General features: G+C 42.8%; 2 protein-coding genes across 5 annotated transcripts; both read right to left on the reverse strand.

The window, feature by feature from the left end:
• Window positions 1–823: 823 nt before the first annotated feature.
• On the reverse strand, window positions 824–15,714 carry kdm5bb (lysine (K)-specific demethylase 5Bb). Of its 4 annotated transcripts, none has more exons than XM_034589777.1 (28): window positions 15,273–15,643; window positions 13,827–13,904; window positions 13,306–13,428; window positions 13,039–13,209; window positions 12,454–12,510; window positions 11,453–11,608; window positions 11,246–11,339; window positions 10,510–10,628; window positions 10,028–10,186; window positions 9,737–9,856; window positions 9,489–9,647; window positions 9,192–9,373; window positions 8,910–9,072; window positions 8,657–8,776; window positions 8,073–8,267; window positions 7,713–7,894; window positions 7,430–7,554; window positions 6,769–6,919; window positions 6,526–6,640; window positions 5,744–6,099; window positions 4,770–4,908; window positions 4,503–4,682; window positions 4,254–4,415; window positions 3,671–4,156; window positions 3,474–3,558; window positions 3,145–3,353; window positions 2,823–3,056; window positions 824–1,830 (listed from the first exon to the last, which is right to left on the reverse strand). In XM_034589777.1, the coding sequence occupies exons 1-28, from the start codon at window positions 15,423–15,425 to the stop codon at window positions 1,693–1,695; spliced, it is 4,611 nt and encodes a 1,536-aa protein (XP_034445668.1). In that variant the 5' UTR covers window positions 15,426–15,643; the 3' UTR covers window positions 824–1,692. The 4 variants fall into 4 exon arrangements, with proteins under 4 accessions (XP_034445668.1, XP_034445667.1, XP_034445669.1 ...); XM_034589776.1 differs by having other exon boundaries at window positions 826–1,830; window positions 10,510–10,631; window positions 15,273–15,714; XM_034589778.1 differs by lacking the exon at window positions 12,454–12,510 and having other exon boundaries at window positions 826–1,830; window positions 10,510–10,631; window positions 15,273–15,713.
• A 2,085-nt stretch (window positions 15,715–17,799) lies between these two features.
• On the reverse strand, window positions 17,800–22,326 carry tuba5 (tubulin alpha 5). Its single transcript, XM_034589783.1, has 5 exons — window positions 22,190–22,326; window positions 20,659–20,884; window positions 19,533–19,681; window positions 18,567–19,247; window positions 17,800–18,380 (listed from the first exon to the last, which is right to left on the reverse strand). The coding sequence occupies exons 1-5, from the start codon at window positions 22,190–22,192 to the stop codon at window positions 18,078–18,080; spliced, it is 1,362 nt and encodes a 453-aa protein (XP_034445674.1). The 5' UTR covers window positions 22,193–22,326; the 3' UTR covers window positions 17,800–18,077.
• Window positions 22,327–23,114: the final 788 nt, after the last annotated feature.

A 23,114-nucleotide genomic window follows, 5' to 3' on the forward strand; every position in this document is an offset into this window, starting at 1 on the left:
TGTTTTTCTTTCTTTTATAGTTTTTATAATGTCTGACGAATAAAACAAATTGTGGGACATTTTTAAGGATTTGCACCTGAGGGCAGATTTAATTGTCCCTGTGAGCTAATGAGTTACTGCAGCTTACGTTACAGACATAAACACAAATGTATGAATTGAGTTGCACCACTTGTATCGAGACTTGGATAACGACCCTTTTCCATTATGGTTCGATGATGTACTGGTTTGCTTCAGGGGCCAAACTCGGCTCAGTTATTCATCAGCCACTGGCCTGAAGGACGGAGCAGCTCACATGGTGCATTTGTCCCTTTTCACTCCTGTCACAGATGTTTTATAGTCACTTTATAAAGACTCTAATCCTGGAACATCCTGCTGATGCGTCCTCTGCTGTCGTCACACAGTTTCACAGGCTTATTATGTGCTGCATTAAAACCCCCTTAAGTCTTTAAAACAACAGCCTTAAAGCCATGTGGAGCTTTAGCTGTTAAACAATGTATTTATTCTTATTTTACAAGTGTTTGTGAAGTTTTATGACCCACTGTTGCAAACAGAAAGCCAGCAAGTCCATAATTCTTGTTAAGTAGTTCTGTGAAATCCACTTCAGTAGTGTACTAATCCATCATGTGGAAGTTTTTCAGCTTTAAGCTTTTATGTTGTTTTTTGTTGCTACGGCCGACAGGGAGAAATATTCCCTCGTCCATTTATAGAGACCAAGGCCACACTTTGTCATCAATACGTTTAAAGTGATTCAGCTACTCATGGTAAAGAGAAGAATAAACTGATGTTGTTCCCATTACGTTGGAGTCAAGGGACGAGACTTCTCCAATAAAACAAAAGGGCTTTATTCCACAATATAAACGTGTAACATCTTCAGCTACAACCCCCCCCCCCCCCGAGTCCTTCCCATAGTATCATTACCCAGACTACACTGCTGCGGAGCGACGTGTCAACAGAGACGTTTTTTCCTTCGGTGTGCGACACTTCTCCTCCGCAGCAGTGAACCGTCCACCGGCGTCACTTCCTGTACATCACACCGTCGCTAAAGAAAAACACAACTCCGCGGAGATGAAGCCATTGAAGTCAACTCAGACAGAAAATTATTGCTCAGATAAATAAACCTATTCTACAAAAAAAAAAAAAAAATAACGGGAATAATTATATTAAGATGCATGTACTAAACACTGGATCTCAAAGAAAACAAAAAGTTATAGTAATTGTTTTGGGGGCGGGGGGGGGGACAGGGATGAAGACCTGGACTTCAGGCCCCTGAGCTCTGGTTTAACATGCAGGGAGGTTCCAGAGGAGATCCAACTAACCCTTGATTAACCCTCTTTACAGGTGCTTCATGTTGTAAGACTCCTTGCAGAATCCCATGCACGCTTCACATCAAGTGTTTTTTTTGTGTGTGATTTTTTTTTTTTTCCTTTAGACAACCACAAACAATTCATAAGAAGAAAGAAATATATATAATATATATATATATATGTAAAAATACAAAACAAAAAATAACTAAACATTATAGTTCTGGACAACAAGTCAAAGAGGAGATAGCACCGTTGTTACAAAAGGACAGATGGGACAGGGGGGGGGGGGGGGTCAAGTGACACATCCAGCCTGGTGGCTCCGATATCAGGCTGATGACAGACGGACCTTCTCCAGACAACATCCTTCACAGAAACCTCCGCTGTCTCTTCATTTTCTCATGTGTCCGTCGCTCAGCGTGCACCTGACACAAATGTAGTCCTCCTTCTCCGCCATCTCAGCTGTGACGCCGACGCAGACCTGGTGAAACCACTGGTTACAGCTGCCGTCGCACTGGACCCAGTTCACCTGCAGACGAGACACGGAAATCATCAAGTAACTGATTTGGTTCTTTACTTAAGGGCAGAAAAAACAAACCGTAAACACAACACAGACATTTTATTGTGTTTGAAGTTGATACGGTAAACGTTTCAGCTGCTTGTTTAAACATCCAACATTGTTGTTCAAGTTTCTGGCAGCTTGTTGAATCCAAGTCCAATAAAACACCAACTCCTGAGGGAGAAATCTGCCGCTGTAGTTTGCGAAATGCTGAACGACTATGACGTTGATTAGAGTAACCATGACGATGACATTGCAAGGCCAGAAGACCAAAACAATGTGGGAACTGCAGCTAAAATAAATCCTGTATTTCTTGTAAATCTTCCAAGTCTTATTTGTCTCAGCAACATTTCATAAACAACCAATTTCTAGCAGAAATGTCTGATTTAGCTGTGCCCTCATGTAGATAACTGTGGTGACAGGTGGTGACAGTGTTTGTTGTGGGTGTGGTGGAGCTGAAACCTGCAGAACAGATCAAACAATCACACTCAGGTTACAGATACATAACCACTCCTTCCTGACGGCCTGTATATACTGTGCTAGTCCTTCTCGACAACATTGCTGCCTATGGCTTTAAAGACCTTTCAACAGTAACATTAAAAAGAATAGAGGACGTCGACGGGGTTGGATTAAACCAGACTCAAATCTCGTGTAAGCTTCAGATAAACGTTTTAATATATTTTACATCACCATGTCTGACACATAATCTTTCTTCCTGTGTCACTAGAGTCAACCCCTTATTGGCTGCTGCTGTGATATTCAGTCTTACAGCTCTGCTCTTGAGGAACCCTCCTCCATCTCCAATATCATTTTCTGGATGTTCAGAGATATTGAACTGAATTGTTCCTCCACCTGTTATCTCTCATATGTGATAAAGTTTTGAATACGTAGGAGGTGAACTGTCCCCTGCAGAGAAAAGATCAACAGTATCTCAGAGATGGTTTTATTGAGACGTCTCTCACCTCATCTCCCTCGGGCAGCTGACACCTCTCTGCTGGACACACGGCCATTTCCTCATCAGATTCGTCAGACTGGGAGAAATCAGAGCGTGGGGAGGACGAGGTCGACGCCGTTCTGCGCTGCAGATTCTTCTTATTTATCTTCTGTCTTTTGTGAGAATGTTTTTTGTTGTCCAAATGCCGCTTCACTTTCTTTTCTGAGCCGGTCATAATGTCCCTCATGGCGTTGACTCCCTCCTGAAAATAAAACAACAACTAAAACTCAGTTTGAGGCTGTTGTGTTGTTTTCTCTTTTTGAGTTTTCATTGATTCTGGTGGTCTTCACCTGGTTCAGTGGCAGATTTTTTCCCTGAGAGTTAAACTGCGTGTGCACGTCAGCGTCTGCGGCCTCGTCCTGTGGAGGCAACATGCATCTGTTTGTTTGCTGGCTGGTGGCTCGGTCCAGTAACGTGTGGTAGAGGCTCTGCACCTCTGGCAGAGACACCTGCAGCAGGAGCCCCTCCACCATCAGCTCCTCCAGCTCCCGACTCAAGCCTGTCAGACAGGAAACCAGAACATTAACAATAAGAATATATTTCTATTCATATGTAATCAACGTATAGACAAATGATTCTTCATGAGTCAGAGTGACAGTTCAGAGACGCTGATACTAACCCTGCAGCGGTATACATCTCTGCTCGGTGTAAAAGACAGTCTGAGCATGGCTTGTCCTGTTCCACTCTGGAGTCAAGGAGGGCGCCTGTATCAAACACATCAGATCCCAAATGTTACTATACAAACTCTGATTAACAACACATACATCTGTTTCTGTAAACTGCTACAAAAAGTGACATGAGCAGCTGATGAGTGACCTGAGTGTTGTCTTGAGTTTCATGGCTGCCTGACACCCAGCTGGTGAGAGTGGGGGGAGTCGCTGGTCTTTCTTCCAGCTCCGGTAGGTTACACATCTTTGAAATCTGTTGTGCTTCATGCTGCCAGTTAAGTGTCCTCTCAACCACATGGTGCAGAGCGTCGCCCTCCGGCAGGCGCACCCCTATGCGCCGCAGAGAGGATTGCAGGGAGAGGACTTTGTTCAAGGGGGGTTTTTCCGCTCGCTGGCACTGCGGACAGAGCCACGGCTGTGTTTTGCAGGGGTCCGATGTGTCTCTGACACACACACTGTGGAAGGCATCCCTGCAGAGTTCACACTGCAGCATTGCACCCATGGGCGCCTTCTGACAGACACACACCTTGAGGTCCATGCAGTCTGCGGTGGGAAGGAGCTTTGACTCATTTGCTGCCCTGAGATTAGAGAAAGCCTCCATCTCCCTCACCTGCAGCTCCTCCAGAGTTGCCATCTGGTGAATAAAATAAAGTCAGAACAAATCAGTTAAACTTTCAATTAAATCAACTGACATAGTCCCTTATTTCTCTCTGAAGGAAAACCATGCTCACTGCAGAGGTAGAATCCTTGTGCTCTGAAAGCGCTCTTTCCACGTCAGTGAGAGAATTGAGACCTGGCGTTTTCTTTTTGTTACTTTTCGGTGACTCTTTGCCTTTCTTGATCTTCCTCTTTGGAGAACCAATATTTCCAAAGTCAATTCTTGGGGACAGAACCTGTGATGGGACATGAGAAATAAGTGAGATAAACAATCACAACCCCGTCGTCTTAATAGTCATTTTTTTGTATTTGTGTGATTTTACCTCCAGTAAGGTAAGAGCCGAGTCTGTCTGAAGAAAAGTTGTTGCTGCAGAATCTTTCCATTCCTGCACTTCTACCATTAACGACTCCAGTTGGTCCAAAGGTTCCAGGTGGACTTGGATGGCGTGTCCTCGTAGCACCATGTCAGAGAGGCTGTCCACCATCAGAATGCAGCCAGTGGCCTGAAATATACAGATTTATTTTAGAGTCACAATCACCCACTTAGTAAATAACATCCTCTCATCATGAAGTGTAATAAGTGCCCTGACCTGAAGCTCCTCAGCCTCTTGAAGCCACTCCCGGGCCTTTCTGATGGTGTCCTTCAGGAGCAGACAGTTTGGGAGGTGAGCGGTGAGACCAGACGCCTTCTCCGCAGCAGCACTAAGGGTCTCTATGGAGTGTGGTGGTCTGGTGGACAATAAAACACACATTATATGCCGAAGGTGATAAATGTAGACACAATGCCTGCAACGCCACCAAGTTAAAAACTCTGTGATAAGCTGTGTCATGGCATCGTCAGACATTTTTCACTGGAAGCGTCACACTTTGAAATGGTGAACACGTCCTGTTGATGGAGTTTTTATTGAATCACTTCAAGCTACAGTTACCTTTTTTTTTTTTATATCTCTTTACATAGAATGTAACTTGAGTCGTGTCAAACATCTGAGGCTCATCACCACAAATTAAGTGAATTAACAACATTTTAATTGTGTGAAAACCCAAAATTCAAAGCTGCAGTAAACTACCCTTCAGTACCTTTTTTTTTTTTTGCAAGTGGAAATTTTAGGATTTGATTAAAAATTAGTTTTTCTGGTAATGGAAAGAGAAAGATGCACATTGCTGCAGCCATGCCATTAAAAGCCTTGGAAAAGCACTTGTGACAGTTAATACTGAACAGCACTGAGAAACAATGGAATGAGGGCAGAACTAAATATGATGCTCACTTTTTGTTGGTCTTGGTGAATATTCTAGCGGCAGCATTTTGCACTAGCTGTAATTAAAATGAAGCAAAATCAGGAGCACTGACGTCATATTCATTATTCAGTTACAATCAGTCAGTGCAAATACCTGGACAGAAACGCTTCGACCAGTAAAATAAAATAATATTTAAGAGAAAGTTTATCCCAAGATTTTAATTTGTGTTAACAGAGAATAAAAACCTTTTGTTGATGTTTTGGATGTTGTTGTTTTTTTTTTTTGACCCTGTGGTTTAAATGCTGACATCAGTCGGCGCTGCCCTCACCTGGCTTTGAGGAGGCCGCTCGCCTTGTCCTCCCAGTGCTCAGACACCGTGAGCTGCTCCTGAAGACGAGCCATGGCTTTCTCCACGGACGGATGGGGTGACAGGCCGACTCCCTGGTCGATGAGCCTCCTCATGGTCTCCAGAGTCAGGGCGGCGGGCTGGGCGCTGGCCTGCTGCACTGCCTCCAGCCAGCGAGCCTGCTCCAGCCTCACTCTCAGGCGAGGAAGCTCCGGCAGGTCCACGTCAAATTCAAAGCTGACGTCCAGCAGGCTTTGGATCTCAGCGACGCTCGGAACTTGGTCTGCCAGGACTTTCTCGCTGTGCTGCTGAAAGTCTTCGATACGGTTCAAGAGTACCTGAAGGACGACAACAATCAAAACGTACAGGTCGTTGAAATTAATGCTTTGACATATCGATTTTCAATTAGTTTCTCCAGAAAACTTTAGGAAGTTAGCTTTAGGAAGTTAAAGCAATTCCCCCCATTAACAGAAAGGTGGTCCAAACTCTAATCAGACCATTGACTCTATACAGACCTGTGATGATAGTATGAAGTTTCTATGCATTGTTCTTCATCATCATGTTCACATGAAGGTGTCATCACAGTCAGACATACAAGCATGACAACATAATGTCATGTACCTCAGTGGCAGCATGACATAATAACATTATTTAACATGACGGTTATATAACATAATAAAACACAGTGTTTGAGCAGCTAAAATAAAACTCATGTGGTTTCCTTTTAGTGACATCCCAGGACTCATTTCTTCTCCTCAGCCTACCTTCAGCTTCGGAGCCTGAGGGAGGCAGCAGGAGAGGTTGTACAGCTGCCTCACAAATGAACTCAGCTCCTCCACGGTCAGCTGGCTTCGTGATTTCCCACTTCCACACCGATACCTAGAGGAGGGTGTCCAGAGAACGAGTTAACCCCGGTGAGACACTACTACTGTTCCCTGGTGAGTAATATAACACGAAGGTGTGTAATATATACACTTGTCTGATGAAGAACAGTGTATTAAAGCTACCTGGTTTGCCTCTTGCCGTTCAGCAGCTGCTGTGCCACCGAGGAGCACTTCTCTGCGTCTTTTGTGACCAGACGCAGCCGACGCAGCAGGTCGTTCTCGGGGAACAGCCTGGTCTCTGATTCAGCGAGGAGGGAGCGAAAGACTGGCAGGCCTGAGGAGAGAACAGCTGGTTAATCTCTCTCTGACACATAAAGTAACAGTCACGGTTTAAATAACCCCTGTAGGAAATCGAAGAGCAGCCGCTGACATGCGTCTACTTGTTTTTCATAACTTTTGGTCACAATGTTAAGGACCATATCACTGGTTTTAGACACATAAGTAAACCCTGTGTATTATTACTGACAATAATTTGTTTAAATTCATTCAACTAAACTATTATTTTAAATTAGTTTTCCTATTTTCTAGAAGCCCTTTGTTTTCAGTTCATTTAAGGGCTTTTGAAATGTAGAAATTTGCTAAATATGTCTAAAGCATCATAAAGAAACATGAGTCCTCATTGGGTTTTGTTAAAGTTACATAATTTTTGAATTATTGGTGTGAAGACTGGAATGTGAAATAACTAAATAAATGATATTAAATAAAAATAAGCAGATAGTTATGTGTTTTGCAACAGATGGTGTTTTTAATGCTGCTTGGCTTTCTTATTACTCTTGCTGCTTACCTCTCTTCTTCTCCAGTTTGGCCTCGAGAGTCTCGGCCACACGGGAGGCCCACTCGTCGTACCGCTCAGATCGCTGCTTCACAGCATTCATCATGGGGAACAGCTTGTCCAGTGTGTATCTGAAACTGCAGCAGCAAACACAACAATAACGTTACTTAGTACACTGGGATAATATGACACACAAATATACGTTTTCAGCAATGAAATATCATTTCCTCAAACAGATTCATAACATTACTACATCTCGTTTGCTGATCTCTGCACACAAAGCCTGTTCACTTACTTCAGTGTGTAGTTGGAGACGGGGCAGGAGCACAGGTCGTTGATGTGGTGCAGACAGACCAGTACCCCTGGGCTACAGGGACAGGTGATGGCAGACAGGTAGCAGGTGGTCCTGCACTTGACACACTGTCGCTCATCATCCTGGAGGTGGTCATATCTTGCCTCCTTGCAATGAACCAGCCCCTGAAGGAGCGAGACCAAAAAAAGAGGTTGAAACTCCGTCTAGGTTAAATTTGTAATTGTTGGAAAGAAAGCCCAGACAGCCACAAGTGTCTACACTGAAAAAAAGCCTGTCATATATTCAGGATATGTGAAAAATAAGTTAAATGTTATATTAACATGATAGTGAGGGCAGTCTTACCATTTTCTTGACTTTTTCTCTGATTTCCTTCTCCTCTCGGAGCATGGCGACCATGTCCTTGTGGACGGCGGAGGCCAGGACCACATCAAGTGTTCCTGCTTTCGAGGCCATGTTGCACACCATCTCATCATGGGAGAACACGTTGTACCGGTGCAGCATTCGATAGTGGTCCACACACTGCCTGCCAAGAGGCATCTGGAATCGGACGCAGGAAAAAAATGGGTTTAAAAGACAGTTAAGGTCAGTTTGAATCCACAAATTAACAGGCAACGGGTTATTTTAGGGTTTTCATTCCCAGAAAGTTTCCAAATAAATTTGCTGGTATTCAGCCATTAATTACTTGGCCAAACGCAATTTACATACCAGTATGTGTGTGTTGCTTGGTAACCAGTTGGATTAGCTTCTGTTTTTTTGTGTGTGATGTTGTAAAAACAAGTGAATATGAAAGAATACTTTAAAATAGATTATATATTTATCTAGTTCCGATATATGTTTTTGCAGCTATGCCTCAGAAAGTATTTTGATCACTTTTCTTAACAACTACGCTGTGTTGTGTGGAATCACATAAAAGATGTGAAGCATACCCAATCCACAGTGCAGAAGTTGACTGCCTCAGCAAAGTTGAAGCCCTGATTGAAGCCGCTGTGGTAAGCTCTGGGAAACGTGATGACAAATTCACCAGCACACTGATTTGTTCTGTAAATCTAAAGCAGACAGGAGACAAAAAGAAGATGATTAATGTTCTGTGGGGAAAGAAAAGATTAAATATCTGCTGTATGTTGTTGTGGATGAACACAGAAAGGCATCAATGCCTGTGGAAGTCATATTAACACATACTGGGACTCCATAGGCCATCAGGGTGTTGGGGTTCATGATGGTGACTAGTTGGTGCAGCAGGTCAGGCTGAGACTCGAAAAGCTCCGGGGCCAGTTTCTTCATCACTTCCTCCAGCTGTTCTGCTGCAAAGCCAGGAGCTCCGTACCAGGTTTTGGGTTCTCCCCTTCAAGTAAATACAATGTTGTTTGTTAGTTCAACGGAGCAAAATCACAAGCACTCAAAAGTCCGGACCACACAAGAGAAGCAGCTGAGCTTTAGTTTCAGATGTTTTTTCTTAAGTACCAGTGCAGGTAGTTGATGGAGTAGCTCCAGTGATCTTCAATGTGCCAGCAGAAGGAGGAGAAGCACATGCCAACATAAAGCCATGGCAGCGTCATCCCACAGATGTCAGCAGTCACATGAGTCAGGATAGAGGGGTTCATCATCGCCAGGTTGTTGAGGTTCCAGCCACACTTGAGGTATTTCTGCAAGAGAGGCGACAAACTCAGAATCATAACACCTCGTTTTAAGATAGACTCCAAAAAACATGACTGGCTCATTTCAGTTCCACAGTAAGAGCACTAAGGAGTGTGAGTTTACCTCATCAGCTTGGGAGAGCTTTAATTTTCCATTGGGAATTGGGAATCCACTCCCAAACTCCTTTGAGGCTATATCTGCTCCGTATTCCACGGTAACATCCTCTTCAATGGCTCCAACCAAACGCCAGAACTCCTTCTCCACCAGCTCTGTGGGTACCATCTGTAAAACACACAAAATACACGTTAACATTTTAAATTTCTCACCCCACGAGAGACTCACCAGTTTATCATGAAACCTTTTCTACTTACATGAACTGGCATGTTGAAGTAATCCGATTTAAAAGCATCTGCCATTTGCCCAAAAGCACGCAGGGAGTAGTCTCTGTATGCTTGTTCAAAGCCAAATGCCTCATGAGGTTTGTTGCATTCCTGTATAAGAGGAAAACAATCTTTGAACAAATAGGTTTGGAGCATTTAATAACCTTTATACATATTTCTATATTTGTATGGATATCTTTAATAGACTGTCTTGTAGCGTTAGACCAGCTTGTTGTTCTGAGACCTCCCACTGCTCATTAATCACGTTCAGTTCCTCCTCACCTGAGCCAGACACTTGGGGCACCTCCAGTCTCCTTTGGGGACGTCGTGCAGAGGAGGGATCAGGCAGAAAGTGTGATAGCTGCCGTCACAGCCGTCACACAGCAACAGACGGTCTTCATCTCCCCCGCTGCCACACACCAGACACACAACCAGATCCACCTGGAAAACAAGAGGAGGAGGTTGTAATGTACGTGTTTCAGAGTCATGGCGAGAAAACATTTCTGTGAAACTCTCTTCTACACAGAGCTGATATTAACTCAAACCAAATTTATTACACAAATTCATAAAGATAAAGGAGGGAGGATTCGTGATCTTTCCTTTATCTTTCACATATTTAATAACTGCTATGTAATTACATAATTATTATACTTGCTAATGTCAAGATTACTTTTGTTATACGTTTTTTGTAGACTTTAAACTGCATTAAGACAAGTTGTGGAATCGTATAAGCAATAAATGTTAAATAAACATTTTCTACTTACTGGACTCGGAGGAACTGGGGGGATGAATTTCTTGTACCGTGATTTCGATTTGTCTGCTTCAATTATTGGTTCTTTAATTTCCACTGGTTCCACTTTCACAAGAATGGGAATTTCTTTTTCTGCAAGAGGAAACAACACAGTTAACCGGTGTTGTCACAACTGTCATAACAACAACATCAACAGTAAGCACTGTTTAACCTGTACTTTAACACCCAATGTAGCATTAATGAGCCATATAAATCATTAACACATTTAAATAATACTTCACTCCAATTCTAACTATATTACAGTTACGGAGATTAAATCCTAATATGCTGGTAAACACAAAATATGTACATTTCTGCCACTAGGGGTCTCTCAATCAAAACAACAACAAAATACAGTTCGGTGATGTCATGAAGTTGTGTGTTTAATGGGGGCTGTTGTCTTCACCACCACTGTCATCATAGCGGTTCGATTTTTTTTTTTTATAGTCTCCTCTCAAAATAAACAAGACCCAGTGATTAAATACTGATTTAAATTGTAGATTAAAAATTTGTGTTTCTCTGATAATGGTCAGGTGCCTCAAATAAGGTGATAAAATTAATTTTCAATTGACTGATTAAATGAACTGAACTGATACCTTGATTAAAATGACTGATTTATCTTTAAATTGCAAGAAACCTTTGTGATAGCGTTAGTACACAACTCAACTAAAGGTATATGTAAACTCAGCCACTGGGACGTGGAGTCTGACCTGGTTCTGGCTTGGCAACAAACGAACCCATCCTCCGCCTCAGGTTGGGCTTGCTCTCCCCAGGTTCTCCTGGTTCAGTCTTCACACACATGGCCTGAGTAAGAATCAGTGAGAAGTTAAAACCTGTGGCAAGTGAAAAAACTACTAAAAACCATGATAAGAGTGGAAAGTCTGTGCAGCTGGATTCAGGACAGTTTAATCACCCACCTCACACTTCATGCGCTTGGCTCTGCGAGCACTGGGGCACGTGTCGGGCGTCTGGGCAGTTGGCCTCTGAGCCGGGTCCTGCAGCTTGAGCTCCTTGGTGTCCTCGCTCTCCAGGCTTCCTGTGCTCTCTACTGACTGGACAGGCTTCTGAACACACTGAGGGGAAAGGATACAACAGTTGAAACCACTGCCAGGTGGTAAATACATATCTTTTGTGTGTCTAATTGAAAATACCTGTACGCTGAAAAGCAGCGATCAGTAAGATATCAAAAGAATGTGACATAGAGCCTCAAATATGAATAAACCGACACAGCCAGGACAGAATTAACTGTCTATAACCGTCAGTGAGAGTGTACTACAGCCAACATTTCAAAATGTGTGTAATTATATATGACATGATTATTACTCCGGTTTGTCAGCGATAATAAAATGAACTGAACAATCCTAGTTGTCAATTATGAGGAAGTCTCATCAACAACCAAATGGTCAAACAATGGGACAATAGTTGGTTTCAATATAGTTTGGAGATTAGAAAGGGCCGTAAGAAGGATGTGGTTAGTTACAGTTTGTGACCCCAAACAGTGTGTAGCTGGAGAAGCTGAGGAGAAGAGAAAACTGAGGAGACGCATGCGCAGGTAGTGGATATCACACGTTCGGGAGTTACCCTTGAGTTCGTAGTATAATTATATTATATAATTATTAGAAGCAATTGACAAGGATAAAAGAAAACTAAATGTCTCCTACAATATTTTAACTGATACATAACTAATACATAATTGCTGCACTGTGTTTTTATGTTATTCTTAAGTTACATGTTGCATGTTGACTGACTTGTCGAGGGAAAGCTCACATGTTCGATGTGAACATTAAGTTGTGAGAAGGGTTAAACTCAGAAGTTCATGTAAATATTACACCAGTAAGCTGAGAAGAATCCAGCCGTAGATAAACATGCAATTTTTGTTTTGCCGAGTGGCTTTTTAACCATGACAAACATACTGTACCTCGTCAAGTTCAGGATCAGCCTCCAAACGCATCAGTTTGGAAGCTGCCTCTGGTGCCTGAGGCAGGAGAGAGCTTGAGTAATTAAACAATTTAGAGTGACCTGTCTAAGAGGTCACACAGCTCCAATCCACAGACCTTTGGTAAACTCTCTTGCAAGATATCATGAAATATATGAGGATGTGAAAGCTACTAAATGACACAAGTAGGCACCAAACGATAAATTCACACTCTATTAATCAGAAAATAGCTTTGACTTGAAAAAAATACAGTAAAACCCAAACGTTAATCTCTAGATAAAACATAGTAGTTCAATATAAAAACATGCGCATCCTAATAATGCATTTGTCTACATTTGTCTTTGAATGTTTTATTGTACTGATGGCTTCTAATTCAAATGGAAACACAAATATCCAACATACTACTTTTGTAATTAAACTTTGAATTCTCTAATTGGTTGTAATAAAAGTCAGGGCTGTGAATTATTAGGTCTTTGTTTACAGAGGAGTCAGTGTGACAGTATCTCTTTGTGCGTGTGCCATCAGGAACAGGATACGCTCTCATATTGACGCATGTGTCCAACTCACCAGCAGGTTTGCTCCACTCTGGAACAGATTGTACGGGTAGAGGATTTTCTCATAATGCCCTCGCAGGTGTGAGCCGACCGCTTTGCCAGGAGCGAAGCCCATTGTGTGTGCAATCTTAGTCCATCGCCTGTCCTGACAGACGAGGTCAAAACCACCATCATCTGCTACCAGCTGAAATGACAGCAAGTTACGTTGGTGTTATGAGTTGGTTGATTGCATTTCTTTTTATATATATGCAAATATTGGGCAGCGATGTCAATTATCAACCTTGTTTAGTTTATACAGATCCAAAATCTTCCTCTCCACATGAGGAATCTTCAGGGCACATCCCTGCAGATCCCAAAATTTGGCAATCTGGTCCAAGAAGTTGAGCTTAACTCTGGTCTGGGCCTAGAAAAATATAAAAACATTGACACCAGTCAGGTACAAATGTATTAAACTGGAGGAAATGTAAGGCATTCGAGGAAAACCTGGAGAAATATAACATGAAAAGGCCAAGAACACAGGGTTATGTGACCTAATGTTCAAAATAAATTCAGTTTAAATTCAATATTCTATAAAGTCTGAATTATGTCTGAATTAAGCCTCATAATTATCTGTCTAAACTTGCAGTTTATCCTTTGTCACATAAAACAATTATAAGGCATCAATAACATCACTGTTCTTTGTTCCATAGCTGTTATGACCAGTGAGGCCTTAGGACAAAAAAAATGTTAATTAAATCTACAAACACACAAACGAAGACATAGTCAAATAGTTACTGGTAAAACCTGACGAACACAACTAACCTCCAGTTCATTGAGCCTCTGGATCCGAGGAACAAAGTGAAGTCTGTCCACATCACAGGCAAATGGAGGCTGCCAACCCTAAACAGAAATACACACAATGGCACATGAAGGTCATCACAACACCAAGCCGAGATAGTGCGACTATTGTTTTTCTTATTCTTGCATCGACAAGTCAAGTTGCAGAGTCAATCAGTTTGTCCACTTGTGACGGGTGTTTTTTCAAAGCACGGATTCCAAATGTCATTAAATCTCATTAAAATGTCATATTATTTCGCAATAGAGATTTAATTTCGCTGAACTCATGTCAACAAACAAAGCTTGTGACCAGATGTTTCCACGCCAACTGATGCTGCAAAGCGAGGCCCTGCTGCTCCTGGGAGGACCCAGCGAAGCCTCTTCAGCTCATGGCTCACAACATCAATCAATATTTGTGTCAATACCGCGCGTGAACAACGACACAAAAAAAAAAAAATTATTCAAGCAGCAGACGCACAAATTCTTGGTGTAAGTCGGTGGCCCACATCCCCCCACTGGCACACAAAATGGCCAGATGGAAGACTCACTCACCAGCCCAGCTTACCACAAAGCCAACATGGAGGACAACACCCTACAACACAGGCTCACACATGAACACAGGCTCATCTTCAGTGATCATGACCTGCTACACTGCCGGGGTGTTGTGTAACAAAGCTGAGTTCACTGCACAACTTTCAACATGTCTTCAACTTGGTATTTAGCCAGATCAGGATGTTGGTGAATAAATGACTGGTGTGTGTGTGTCATTTATTTATTATGAGAGTTGTTGATTTCCATACTAAAGGGTGGGGGTGGGGGATGGAAGTAAAGACACACTACTGAGGCTGTGCATGAGGAAATACACGTTTTAAGTGATGGACCACACACACACACACACACACACACTGAGTGACCCATCTGCACCATGATGCTCTCAACACAAATAATCCATAATTAACCACCCGGGACAGTTAAGGACAAAAAATGGAGGACGGGAGATTAAACATTAACATTCAAACTCGTGTTATTATCACAACATCATGTTCTCCGGAGCCCGATGGCTTCCGCATCGCCTCCCGTGTCACCGCCGTGTGCCGAACTGTGACAGGTTGAGCCCGCTAGCCGTGAGCTAGCATCGCGGCTAAAGTGGCTCAACCGCCGGGGCGACCGGGGGGCTTTGTTGACACGCGGCGAACGGTCCGCTCGCGACGCACCGGCACCGTGTGCGCGGCCCGCCGCCCGGGGGGTTCGAGTGCACCGAGGCGGCGGCACGACGTGGGGGTTTTATCACGGAGGGGAGCTAGCTTAGCCGTGGCAAGCACAAAGAATGAGCATCCGCCATGTTGGAGCGTCCCTTTAAATCCCCGGGTCCATCTACAGCTAATCCAGCATCCGCGTCGCCGCTTCTCGGCTCGGTTCTCTCGCACTCACCGGGGGCGGCCGGACTTTGCAGATGCCCGTTTTCTCCGCGATGGGACGGATCTTGTTGATGAAGGCGAAGGGGTCGGCGAATTCCTCCCAGCTGGGCTCGAAGACCGGGCACTCCGGAGGAGGCTGGAACTCGTCCGGCCGAGGCTGGCTCATCGTCTCGGGCTGACCCGCCGGAGGAGGCTCGGACGGGAACGGATCGGCGCGTCCAGCACCGCGACACGGACAACCACGACCCGGGGGGGGGGGGGGGAGGAGGACGCGTCGAGGGGCAGCGGGTCACCGGGAGGGTTTCTCGGGGGTTTGGAGCCTCGTTGTTTCGGCGTCAGACTCGGTTGCGGTCGGTCGACATCAACACACACACACACACACTCTCACACGCACACATCCACGCACAGTGAGGAGAATGTTCCAAGGCAGTGAGCACGTCCGCCCAAAAAACTAGACACCGCTCAGTCCCGTGTGATTTATCCGCTGGCTCCAGGTTCAGCGTTAGATCCGCGTATTAAAGAGTAATTACACATTAACACACAGTTTCTGTTCGTGCTGTGGATTTACTTTCACATCACATTGTCACATTTTTTGATATTTAAACGTGTAGAGCTTCAAAATGTAAATGTGTGTATATCTACATATGAGACTTGATTGCAATCAGGACCAGGGCCCCTAGAAGACAACTATCTGTCCCCTGTTTAGTTCCATCTGTCCCTCATTGTTTTTTTTATTTTTGATGTATTTCTGTTTATTTCCTTCTGTTTGAGCTCTTATCTTAATCTTTACGTCTCTTGCTCAAGTCCTTGTTTACTCCGGTTTCATGTATATCTGAGTATTTAGGTCAAAGTGTGTCTATACATGTGTATGTGTGTAAGTCTGAGAAAATTTAAGAATCCACACAAATAAAACAAAAGAGTAACATAATATATTTACATCTACATATTCTTTCTTCTATCATGTAGCCCTTGTCTTGAATGGAAGAAGAAATGCTTTTTATCTCAATATTTAATTGTATTTTTTGTTGTAAATATATATATATATATGTCTTTATCAAATGAATGGTTAACCTGCTGTTTATCAGCAGGGGTTCTAAAACAAAAAGGGAAGCGGAGGAGGTTAATCCAGTCATGCATTATTATATAAAGACATAATATCCTTGTATTTAAATCTTCTTACAGCTTCAAAATACAAATCCACACCTTTTCTGTAAGGAATCTGATATGTACAAATTACAGCATAAATAATAATAATAATACAGTAATATAACAAATGTTTTTCTCAAATGTTTTATTGTGGATGGTGAATAGTTTAACTTATGATAATGTAAGGAGCCTGTATTTTGATGATGGTACTTGTAGTTTTACTTATGTTAAAACAAAACCCCCAAAAATCTTTGAGTGAAACGATTCATGAAACTTTACCTTTCATCTCTCGTATAAAATAAACTGCTCCACTAAAGTAAATAACATCTCAGATCGTGTTAGTAACAGTTAATAAACTGTGAACTACTTCTCCTCTTTGTACACAGTCTTGTGTTGTTGCCTGTGGCGGATGAATATGTTCAGGTGACACCTTCACGGCCGCCGGGACTTGTTGTTTAAATAGCTGGTGTGCGCGGTTTGATTGGATGTTTCTGTGAAAAGGTTTAAAAACATCTGCTGCAGCTCAGAGAGAATAGAGACGAGACAAAGGAGCAAACTTCACCTGTGGATGAAAACCATGAGAGGACAGACAGCAGCAGCAGGAGAAAGTGAGAGGACCTTGAGGCATGATCTCTCTCTCTCTCTCTCTCTCTCTCTCTCTCTCTCTTTCTCTCTCTCTCTCTCTCTCTCTCTCTCACCTATTATCCACCAACACCATCAGAAGCAGAGAGGCGTCTGATCAGATTCATTTTGCAGCAGGACAATGGCCCTGAACACAGAGCAGGAGCCACTGAGAACCAGGAGTCCAGCAGCAGATGTTCTGGACCTCAGCGTCACACAGTGAGTCTGGAATCACATGAGTAGACGGAAGAAACTGAGGTAGAATAAACCAAAGTCCTCCAGGATGCTCGGAACAATCTACCTGCCCCATATGCCGCCTTGAAAATCTGTGCACAATCTCTGTTTAACGTTTAAAATCTGAATTTGCTTGATTTTTGTGCCCGTTTGCTGCACGAGGTGAAGACTGGTGGCTGTGGTTCAGGGGGGGAAGCGGGTCGTCCATGGATGGAAGGATGAGATTTTTGGTTCTGTTGAAGGTATTGTATTCTACAGAGATGTGTTTCTGCAATAAAAAACGACATGTATGTATTTAAGTATGTAAAACATGTTTTTCCATAAGCTTTATATGCTAAACACAACACAACACAACAACCGAATCTGAAATCAGTCCACATAGAGCTCTATTGAGCCTAAACATGAATAATGTCCCTTTGTAGATAACCTCAAACATCGAGGATGTAAATATTAACAAAACACAAGGTTCCAGTTTGTGTTTTTGAAGATTTCACCTCATTATTTTATTAAAAGTCTAACTTAGTCGGTTTGTGTTTACATTCGTCTGAAGGTACTTGAACATGTTTGTCTTTATTCAGAATCATACAGCACAGAGGCAGACAGGAAATGTGAAGCGAGAGAGAGACAGCACAGCTCTATAGGCAATGTAGACATTGTGGTTGATGTGAAATCGTCGCAGACCACTAGACCATCGCGTCTCTAACAAGTTTCACATGTAAAGAGTCTTCTTCTAAAGCTGACGTTATAAAAACAGGGCAGAGAGAAACACCAACAATGAGCTCAGAAGATTCACGATATGAAATATTGACAACACGGCTCAGTATTCATGGTCCATGTCGTCATTTTCAGAATCAAGGTCATTTTCTTCCCCCAGCTCCATGTAATCCTTCTCCAGACAGGCCAGGTCCTCTCTGGCCTCAGAGAACTCCCCCTCCTCCATCCCCTCGCCCACATACCAGTGGACGAACGCACGCTTGGCGTACATGAGATCGAACTTGTGGTCCAGTCGAGACCAGGCCTCTGCGATGGCGGTGGTGTTGCTCAGCATGCACACGGCCCTCTGGACTTTGGCCAGGTCTCCACCAGGAACTGCAGTCGGAGGCTGGTAGTTGATGCCGACCTGTTGAGACGAAGAGAGCGATCAGAAGGATAAAGTATCTCAAGCTCTACTTCTCAGGGCCTGGTCACACATACTGGTTCACTTCCAATCTACACTTCCTGTGGCTTCCCCATTGAATTCAACTTTGACCCAATATAATGTCTTTGCATTCGTGTTTATGTGACCATCTTTCATAATGATACTCACCTTGAAACCAGTGGGGCACCAGTTGACAAACTGAACGGATCGTCTGGTTTTTATACTTGCGATGGCGGTGTTTACATCCTTGGGGACGACGTCGCCTCGGTACAGCAGGCAGCAGGCCATGTACTTGCCATTACGAGGATCACACTTGACCATCTGATTGGACGGCTCGAAGCAGGCGCTCGTGATCTCGGCCACGGTCAGCTGCTCGTGGTTCGCCCTCTCAGCAGAGATTATGGGCGAGTAAGTAACCAGGGGGAAGTGGATTCGTGGAAATGGCACCAGGTTGGTCTGGAACTCCATGAGGTCGACATTGAGGGCGCCATCGAACCGAAGGGAGGCGGTGATGGAGGAAACAATCTGACCGATCAATCTGTTGAGGTTGGTGTAACCAGGACTCTCGATCTCCATGTTGCGGCGACATATGTCGTAGATGGCCTCGTTGTCCACCATGAAGGCGCAGTCGGAGTGCTCCAGGGTGGTGTGGGTGGTCAGGATGGCGTTGTAAGGCTCCACCACGGCTGTAGAAATCTGGGGAGCTGGGTAGATGGCAAACTCCAGCTTTGATTTCTTGCCGTAGTCGACAGACAGACGCTCCATCAGCAGAGAGGTGAAGCCAGAGCCGGTGCCGCCCCCGAAGCTGTGGAAGACGAGGAACCCCTGCAGGCCGGAGCACTGGTCCGTCTGAAGGGAAGGACAGAAACACAGAAAGTCTCCACTGACTTCAAGTGGCTAGAAATGATCATTTTATGAAAAATGTATCAACCTACAGAGAATTATCATCTGAATCTGCAACTCCTGTCACGTTTAAAAAACTTCATCTTGAGTTTCAACTTATCGTTTAACTGAATCTGCAACATAACTTGGTTGGTCAATGCACCGGCGCCTGAAATCATTGTAAATATTAAAAACAACGACGAGACTCACTGTTATTGATTTTAAAAACAGTAACTTGTTATTATCACAAACCATTTTACGAATGCGCTGCATGACGTCATCAATGATCTCTTTCCCGACAGTGTAATGACCACGAGCGTAGTTGTTGGCTGCGTCCTCCTTTCCAGAGATCAGCTGGTCAGGGTGGAACAGGTCTTTGTACTTTCCAACTCGCACTTCATCTGAAATGAAAGATTTAGTTCAGAGACGTCGACTGAGATCAACGTCAGCTCGGTTTAACCTGAGAAACCAGAGGAGCTGCAAACGGGGACGATTTACACAAAAAGAAAACGTGTCCAAGTGTGTGATCATAGTTTATCATCATGAATATCTGTCTTATGATAACATTATTGACATAATTCAAATTATTAGAACTTTTTCAACCCAATGAACTTTTGTTTTCCATTCTCCAGAAAAAATAAACCAGCTGTGTGTAAAATGCTGTAAAAGGCAACATCTTAAAACTTCCATTGATTATAAAGGTGAAGCCATAAGAAATCAGTAACTGAATGTAATTTAAGTACGATAATTATAATTTCACCATCTAATGGTTATAAAATGGCTAAATATCCAGCAAAAAGTTAAGTATTAAGATGATCTAATGGAATATAAATAGAAAAGTTCTAATTTATTTCAACAAACGTATTAAAGGTTAAAGAGAATGTATAAAGCTTTACAGTGTATAATTTTAGCACTTAATATTAATGATCTAATTCACAGTATGATGTACTTGATAACCCTGTAGTACTTGTCAGGTTTGGGGCTGCATACACGGAGCACTTCACTGAAACCATATTGATATCACAGTCATATTTAACCATATTTATTTTTCTCTGTACAAATCGAAGGTACATATTGGAAAATGGCTTTTACCACCAGGCTAAAATCAATTAATTACTCACTCAAGTATGATCTTGCTATTGATTCAACAGACTCTGTAAATGTTTGCCACGATTGAATAAAATGTAAATGAGCCACCAAGGCACTTGTTGCCTGGAAACCAGGGGCTTGGATCACATGAGCAGTTACCGTCCCTGCAAGAGCCGCGAGGATGGAGACGCTCTCACAATAGATTCACACATCTGCACACAGAGGAGGAAGGGAAAGGTAATAAAAAGGCAGAGATAAGCAGAGTAAATACAAACACATGAGCGCTCACCGACCACTGTGGGCTCCAGGTCCACAAAGATGGCTCGTGGAACATGACGCCCGAAACTGCCAGGGTTGAAGAAGGTGTTGAATGAGTCTTCTCGGGAGTTGGGTTCTGCAGGTTCCTCCAGGGAGACGCCATCGGGGCCGATGCCGTGCTCCAGGCAGAAGAGCTCCCAGCAGGCGTTTCCTGTCTGAACCCCTGCCTGGCCCACGTGGATGGAGATGCACTCTCTCTGTGCAGGAGATAAAGATGTAGACACAAGTTAAGATGAAGGTCACAAGAATATTAAAGGCACAAAGTACATCAGTGGCTTTTCTCAACATTTTGGACACACAAAAAAGTCATGATTTATTTGCTGGACTGTTGAAAACAAACCTGGGAGAGAACAAGGAGGCTTTTTACAATATATTTCTGCAACTCATAAATAACAGATATCTTCAGATTACATCTAAAATGTAATACTGTTCAAAATGTGGATGTGTGTTATTCAAGATAAAGATATTTATGTAAGTAATTAAAAACCTAAACCACTGCTGACTATGTATTGTTGAAATCTAAACATATTTAAGTATTTTATCTTGGAAAACATTTGTGATATCAAGTGTATGGAAATCCTGTCTTTTCCCAATATTTCCTTTGGAGCAAATTCAAACACTTGGAAGATTAAAATGTGTTTGTTTGTTTAATTGGTTCACAGATTCAGATGTAGGAGTGTGAAACAGGAAATTCAAGATGCTCAAATTCAGTTCCAAAACTTCTAAATAAAATTGTTTTTGAAGTCGCAGCGGTTGAAATCCCCTGTAGGAAATTTAAACCTCAGAAATGTCAGATGGTTTTCAAAGTACGATATTTCATTTCATTATTTATAGTGTAAATTATTATGCTCTTTTTTTATGCAAATGAAAAGTCTGATGATTAACTGCACTGTCATTGATTTTCTAACCGTCAAGTGTAAACGATGTAAATAACAGGACGGGCTCGTTTCATCACTTCACTGTAGCTCTTTCCAAGTGCTCGCAACAATCGTGTTTCAACACGTTGAGAATTTCAGCTTTTGTTCTCGCTGGAGGGAGAACATCCCCCCCCCCACAGATGATTTTCTGCTGTTGAGTGACATTTGTAAAACATGGGTGGAATAAAGTTTGGAACATGACAACTTGCAAAAACTTTGGAAAACTCTTAAGAGCCTGTTTGAATCCAGAGCATTTCTAGATTGAACATGAGGCTGATGATGAAGCTTTGAGCTCCACTTGTTGCTGCGCTGTAATAAACAGCCTGTCAGGGATCGTAAACTCATAAAACTGCAGTTGAGCAAACACTAATAGCCTGTAAAGACATTATTTAACCTTTCAGAAGATTGGCATGTCAACACAATCAGCAGCACCTTTAACATTAGATACATTCAGATCAGAGACTTGAGAAAGTTTTGTAGAAAGATAAAATCCTGATTTGAGAAAATGCTAAATGTATAATTCATGATAAAAGCGCAGCAAACTTTCTTTCTAATGTTTAATCTTTCCGAATTAAAACATCTTACCATGATGCTCCAGATGTTAAAAGCTGTTTTTTGGAAGTTGAGCGTGTGTCAGCCAGGCTCCAGACAGACGTGTAATTCCTGTGCAGTGTCCCGAGACGAGTGAAGTGTGTCTCCGTCAACACAGAGCTGCTCTGTTCCTCCTGCTGCCAGACGCCCTTTATACCTGCAGACAGGGACGGAGCTGTTCCAGGCTGCAGACTCACGAGGGTGAAGGCAGATGGAGGGAGGGAAGGAGGGATGATAGAGTTTTCTCTCGCGTCAAGCAGGTTATATTTAAAATGTTGGTAGACTCCTCTGTTTGCCTGCTGTTGCTGTTGATTGATTCCTGACTTTTTTTTACCAGACTCAGTTTAAAATAATTATTCAACTTTCAATGTGTGATATGTGAATGTTATGTTTTCATCTTAAGTTTGTCTTTTAGTCATTACTTTTAATCTTTGAGTTTAAAACAACCAAATTAACAGAAGTTGAGAGACGCAAAAATACTATTCTTCTCCAGGCTTGTATTGTGTGTCCTTTATGAAACTATAGACATGTTGGGGGGGTGAACTTATCTTATGCTGTATACATGATATCGTTCATTTCTTTTAGCTTTCATAGAAAACACAGGTGTAAGAAAATCTAATTCCATTCAGCACATCAGGAATAGTTTTATACTTTTAGCTGTTTTTGGTCTCTACCGACGTCTGAGGGAAAACATCTGTGTCTTTAGCTTTTAATCGCTTCACAAATTTCATCAGCCGGTTTCCAACTGTGTCGTTCTGCTGTCACCGAACAGGTCAGCGACACATTGACCTGAAAGTCACTGTTAAACTAAAACAGAGGGAAACTGCAGATGCAGATTAAAACAATCTGTTAATCACAAGTGGTTGTTTCACATTGTTTTAGATAAAGGTTGACAACAGCCACTTACGTAAAATACAGC

This window comes from Hippoglossus hippoglossus, chromosome 7 (genome assembly GCF_009819705.1).
Source record: "Hippoglossus hippoglossus isolate fHipHip1 chromosome 7, fHipHip1.pri, whole genome shotgun sequence".
NCBI classification, from domain to species: Eukaryota; Metazoa; Chordata; class Actinopteri; order Pleuronectiformes; family Pleuronectidae; genus Hippoglossus; species Hippoglossus hippoglossus.

What these genes read in the sequence shown, in the direction of transcription:
- kdm5bb (XM_034589776.1), bottom strand. Translation starts at nt 15,425, where the DNA reads ATGAGCCAGCCTCGGCCGGACGAGTTCCAGCCTCCTCCGGAGTGCCCG. An exon ending in GCAAAGTCCGGCCGCCCCCG is followed by an intron (nt 13,905 to 15,272) that starts GTGAGTGCGAGA and finishes ATTTCTGTTTAG; the next exon opens with GGTTGGCAGCCTCCATTTGC. An exon ending in GTCTCCAACTACACACTGAA is followed by an intron (nt 7,555 to 7,712) that starts GTAAGTGAACAG and finishes TTGCTGCTGCAG; the next exon opens with TTTCAGATACACACTGGACA.
- tuba5 (XM_034589783.1), bottom strand. An exon ending in CCTGGAGCCCACAGTGGTCG is followed by an intron (nt 19,682 to 20,658) that starts GTGAGCGCTCAT and finishes CTTTCATTTCAG; the next exon opens with ATGAAGTGCGAGTTGGAAAG. An exon ending in TGCAGCGCATTCGTAAAATG is followed by an intron (nt 19,248 to 19,532) that starts GTTTGTGATAAT and finishes CCTTCCCTTCAG; the next exon opens with ACGGACCAGTGCTCCGGCCT.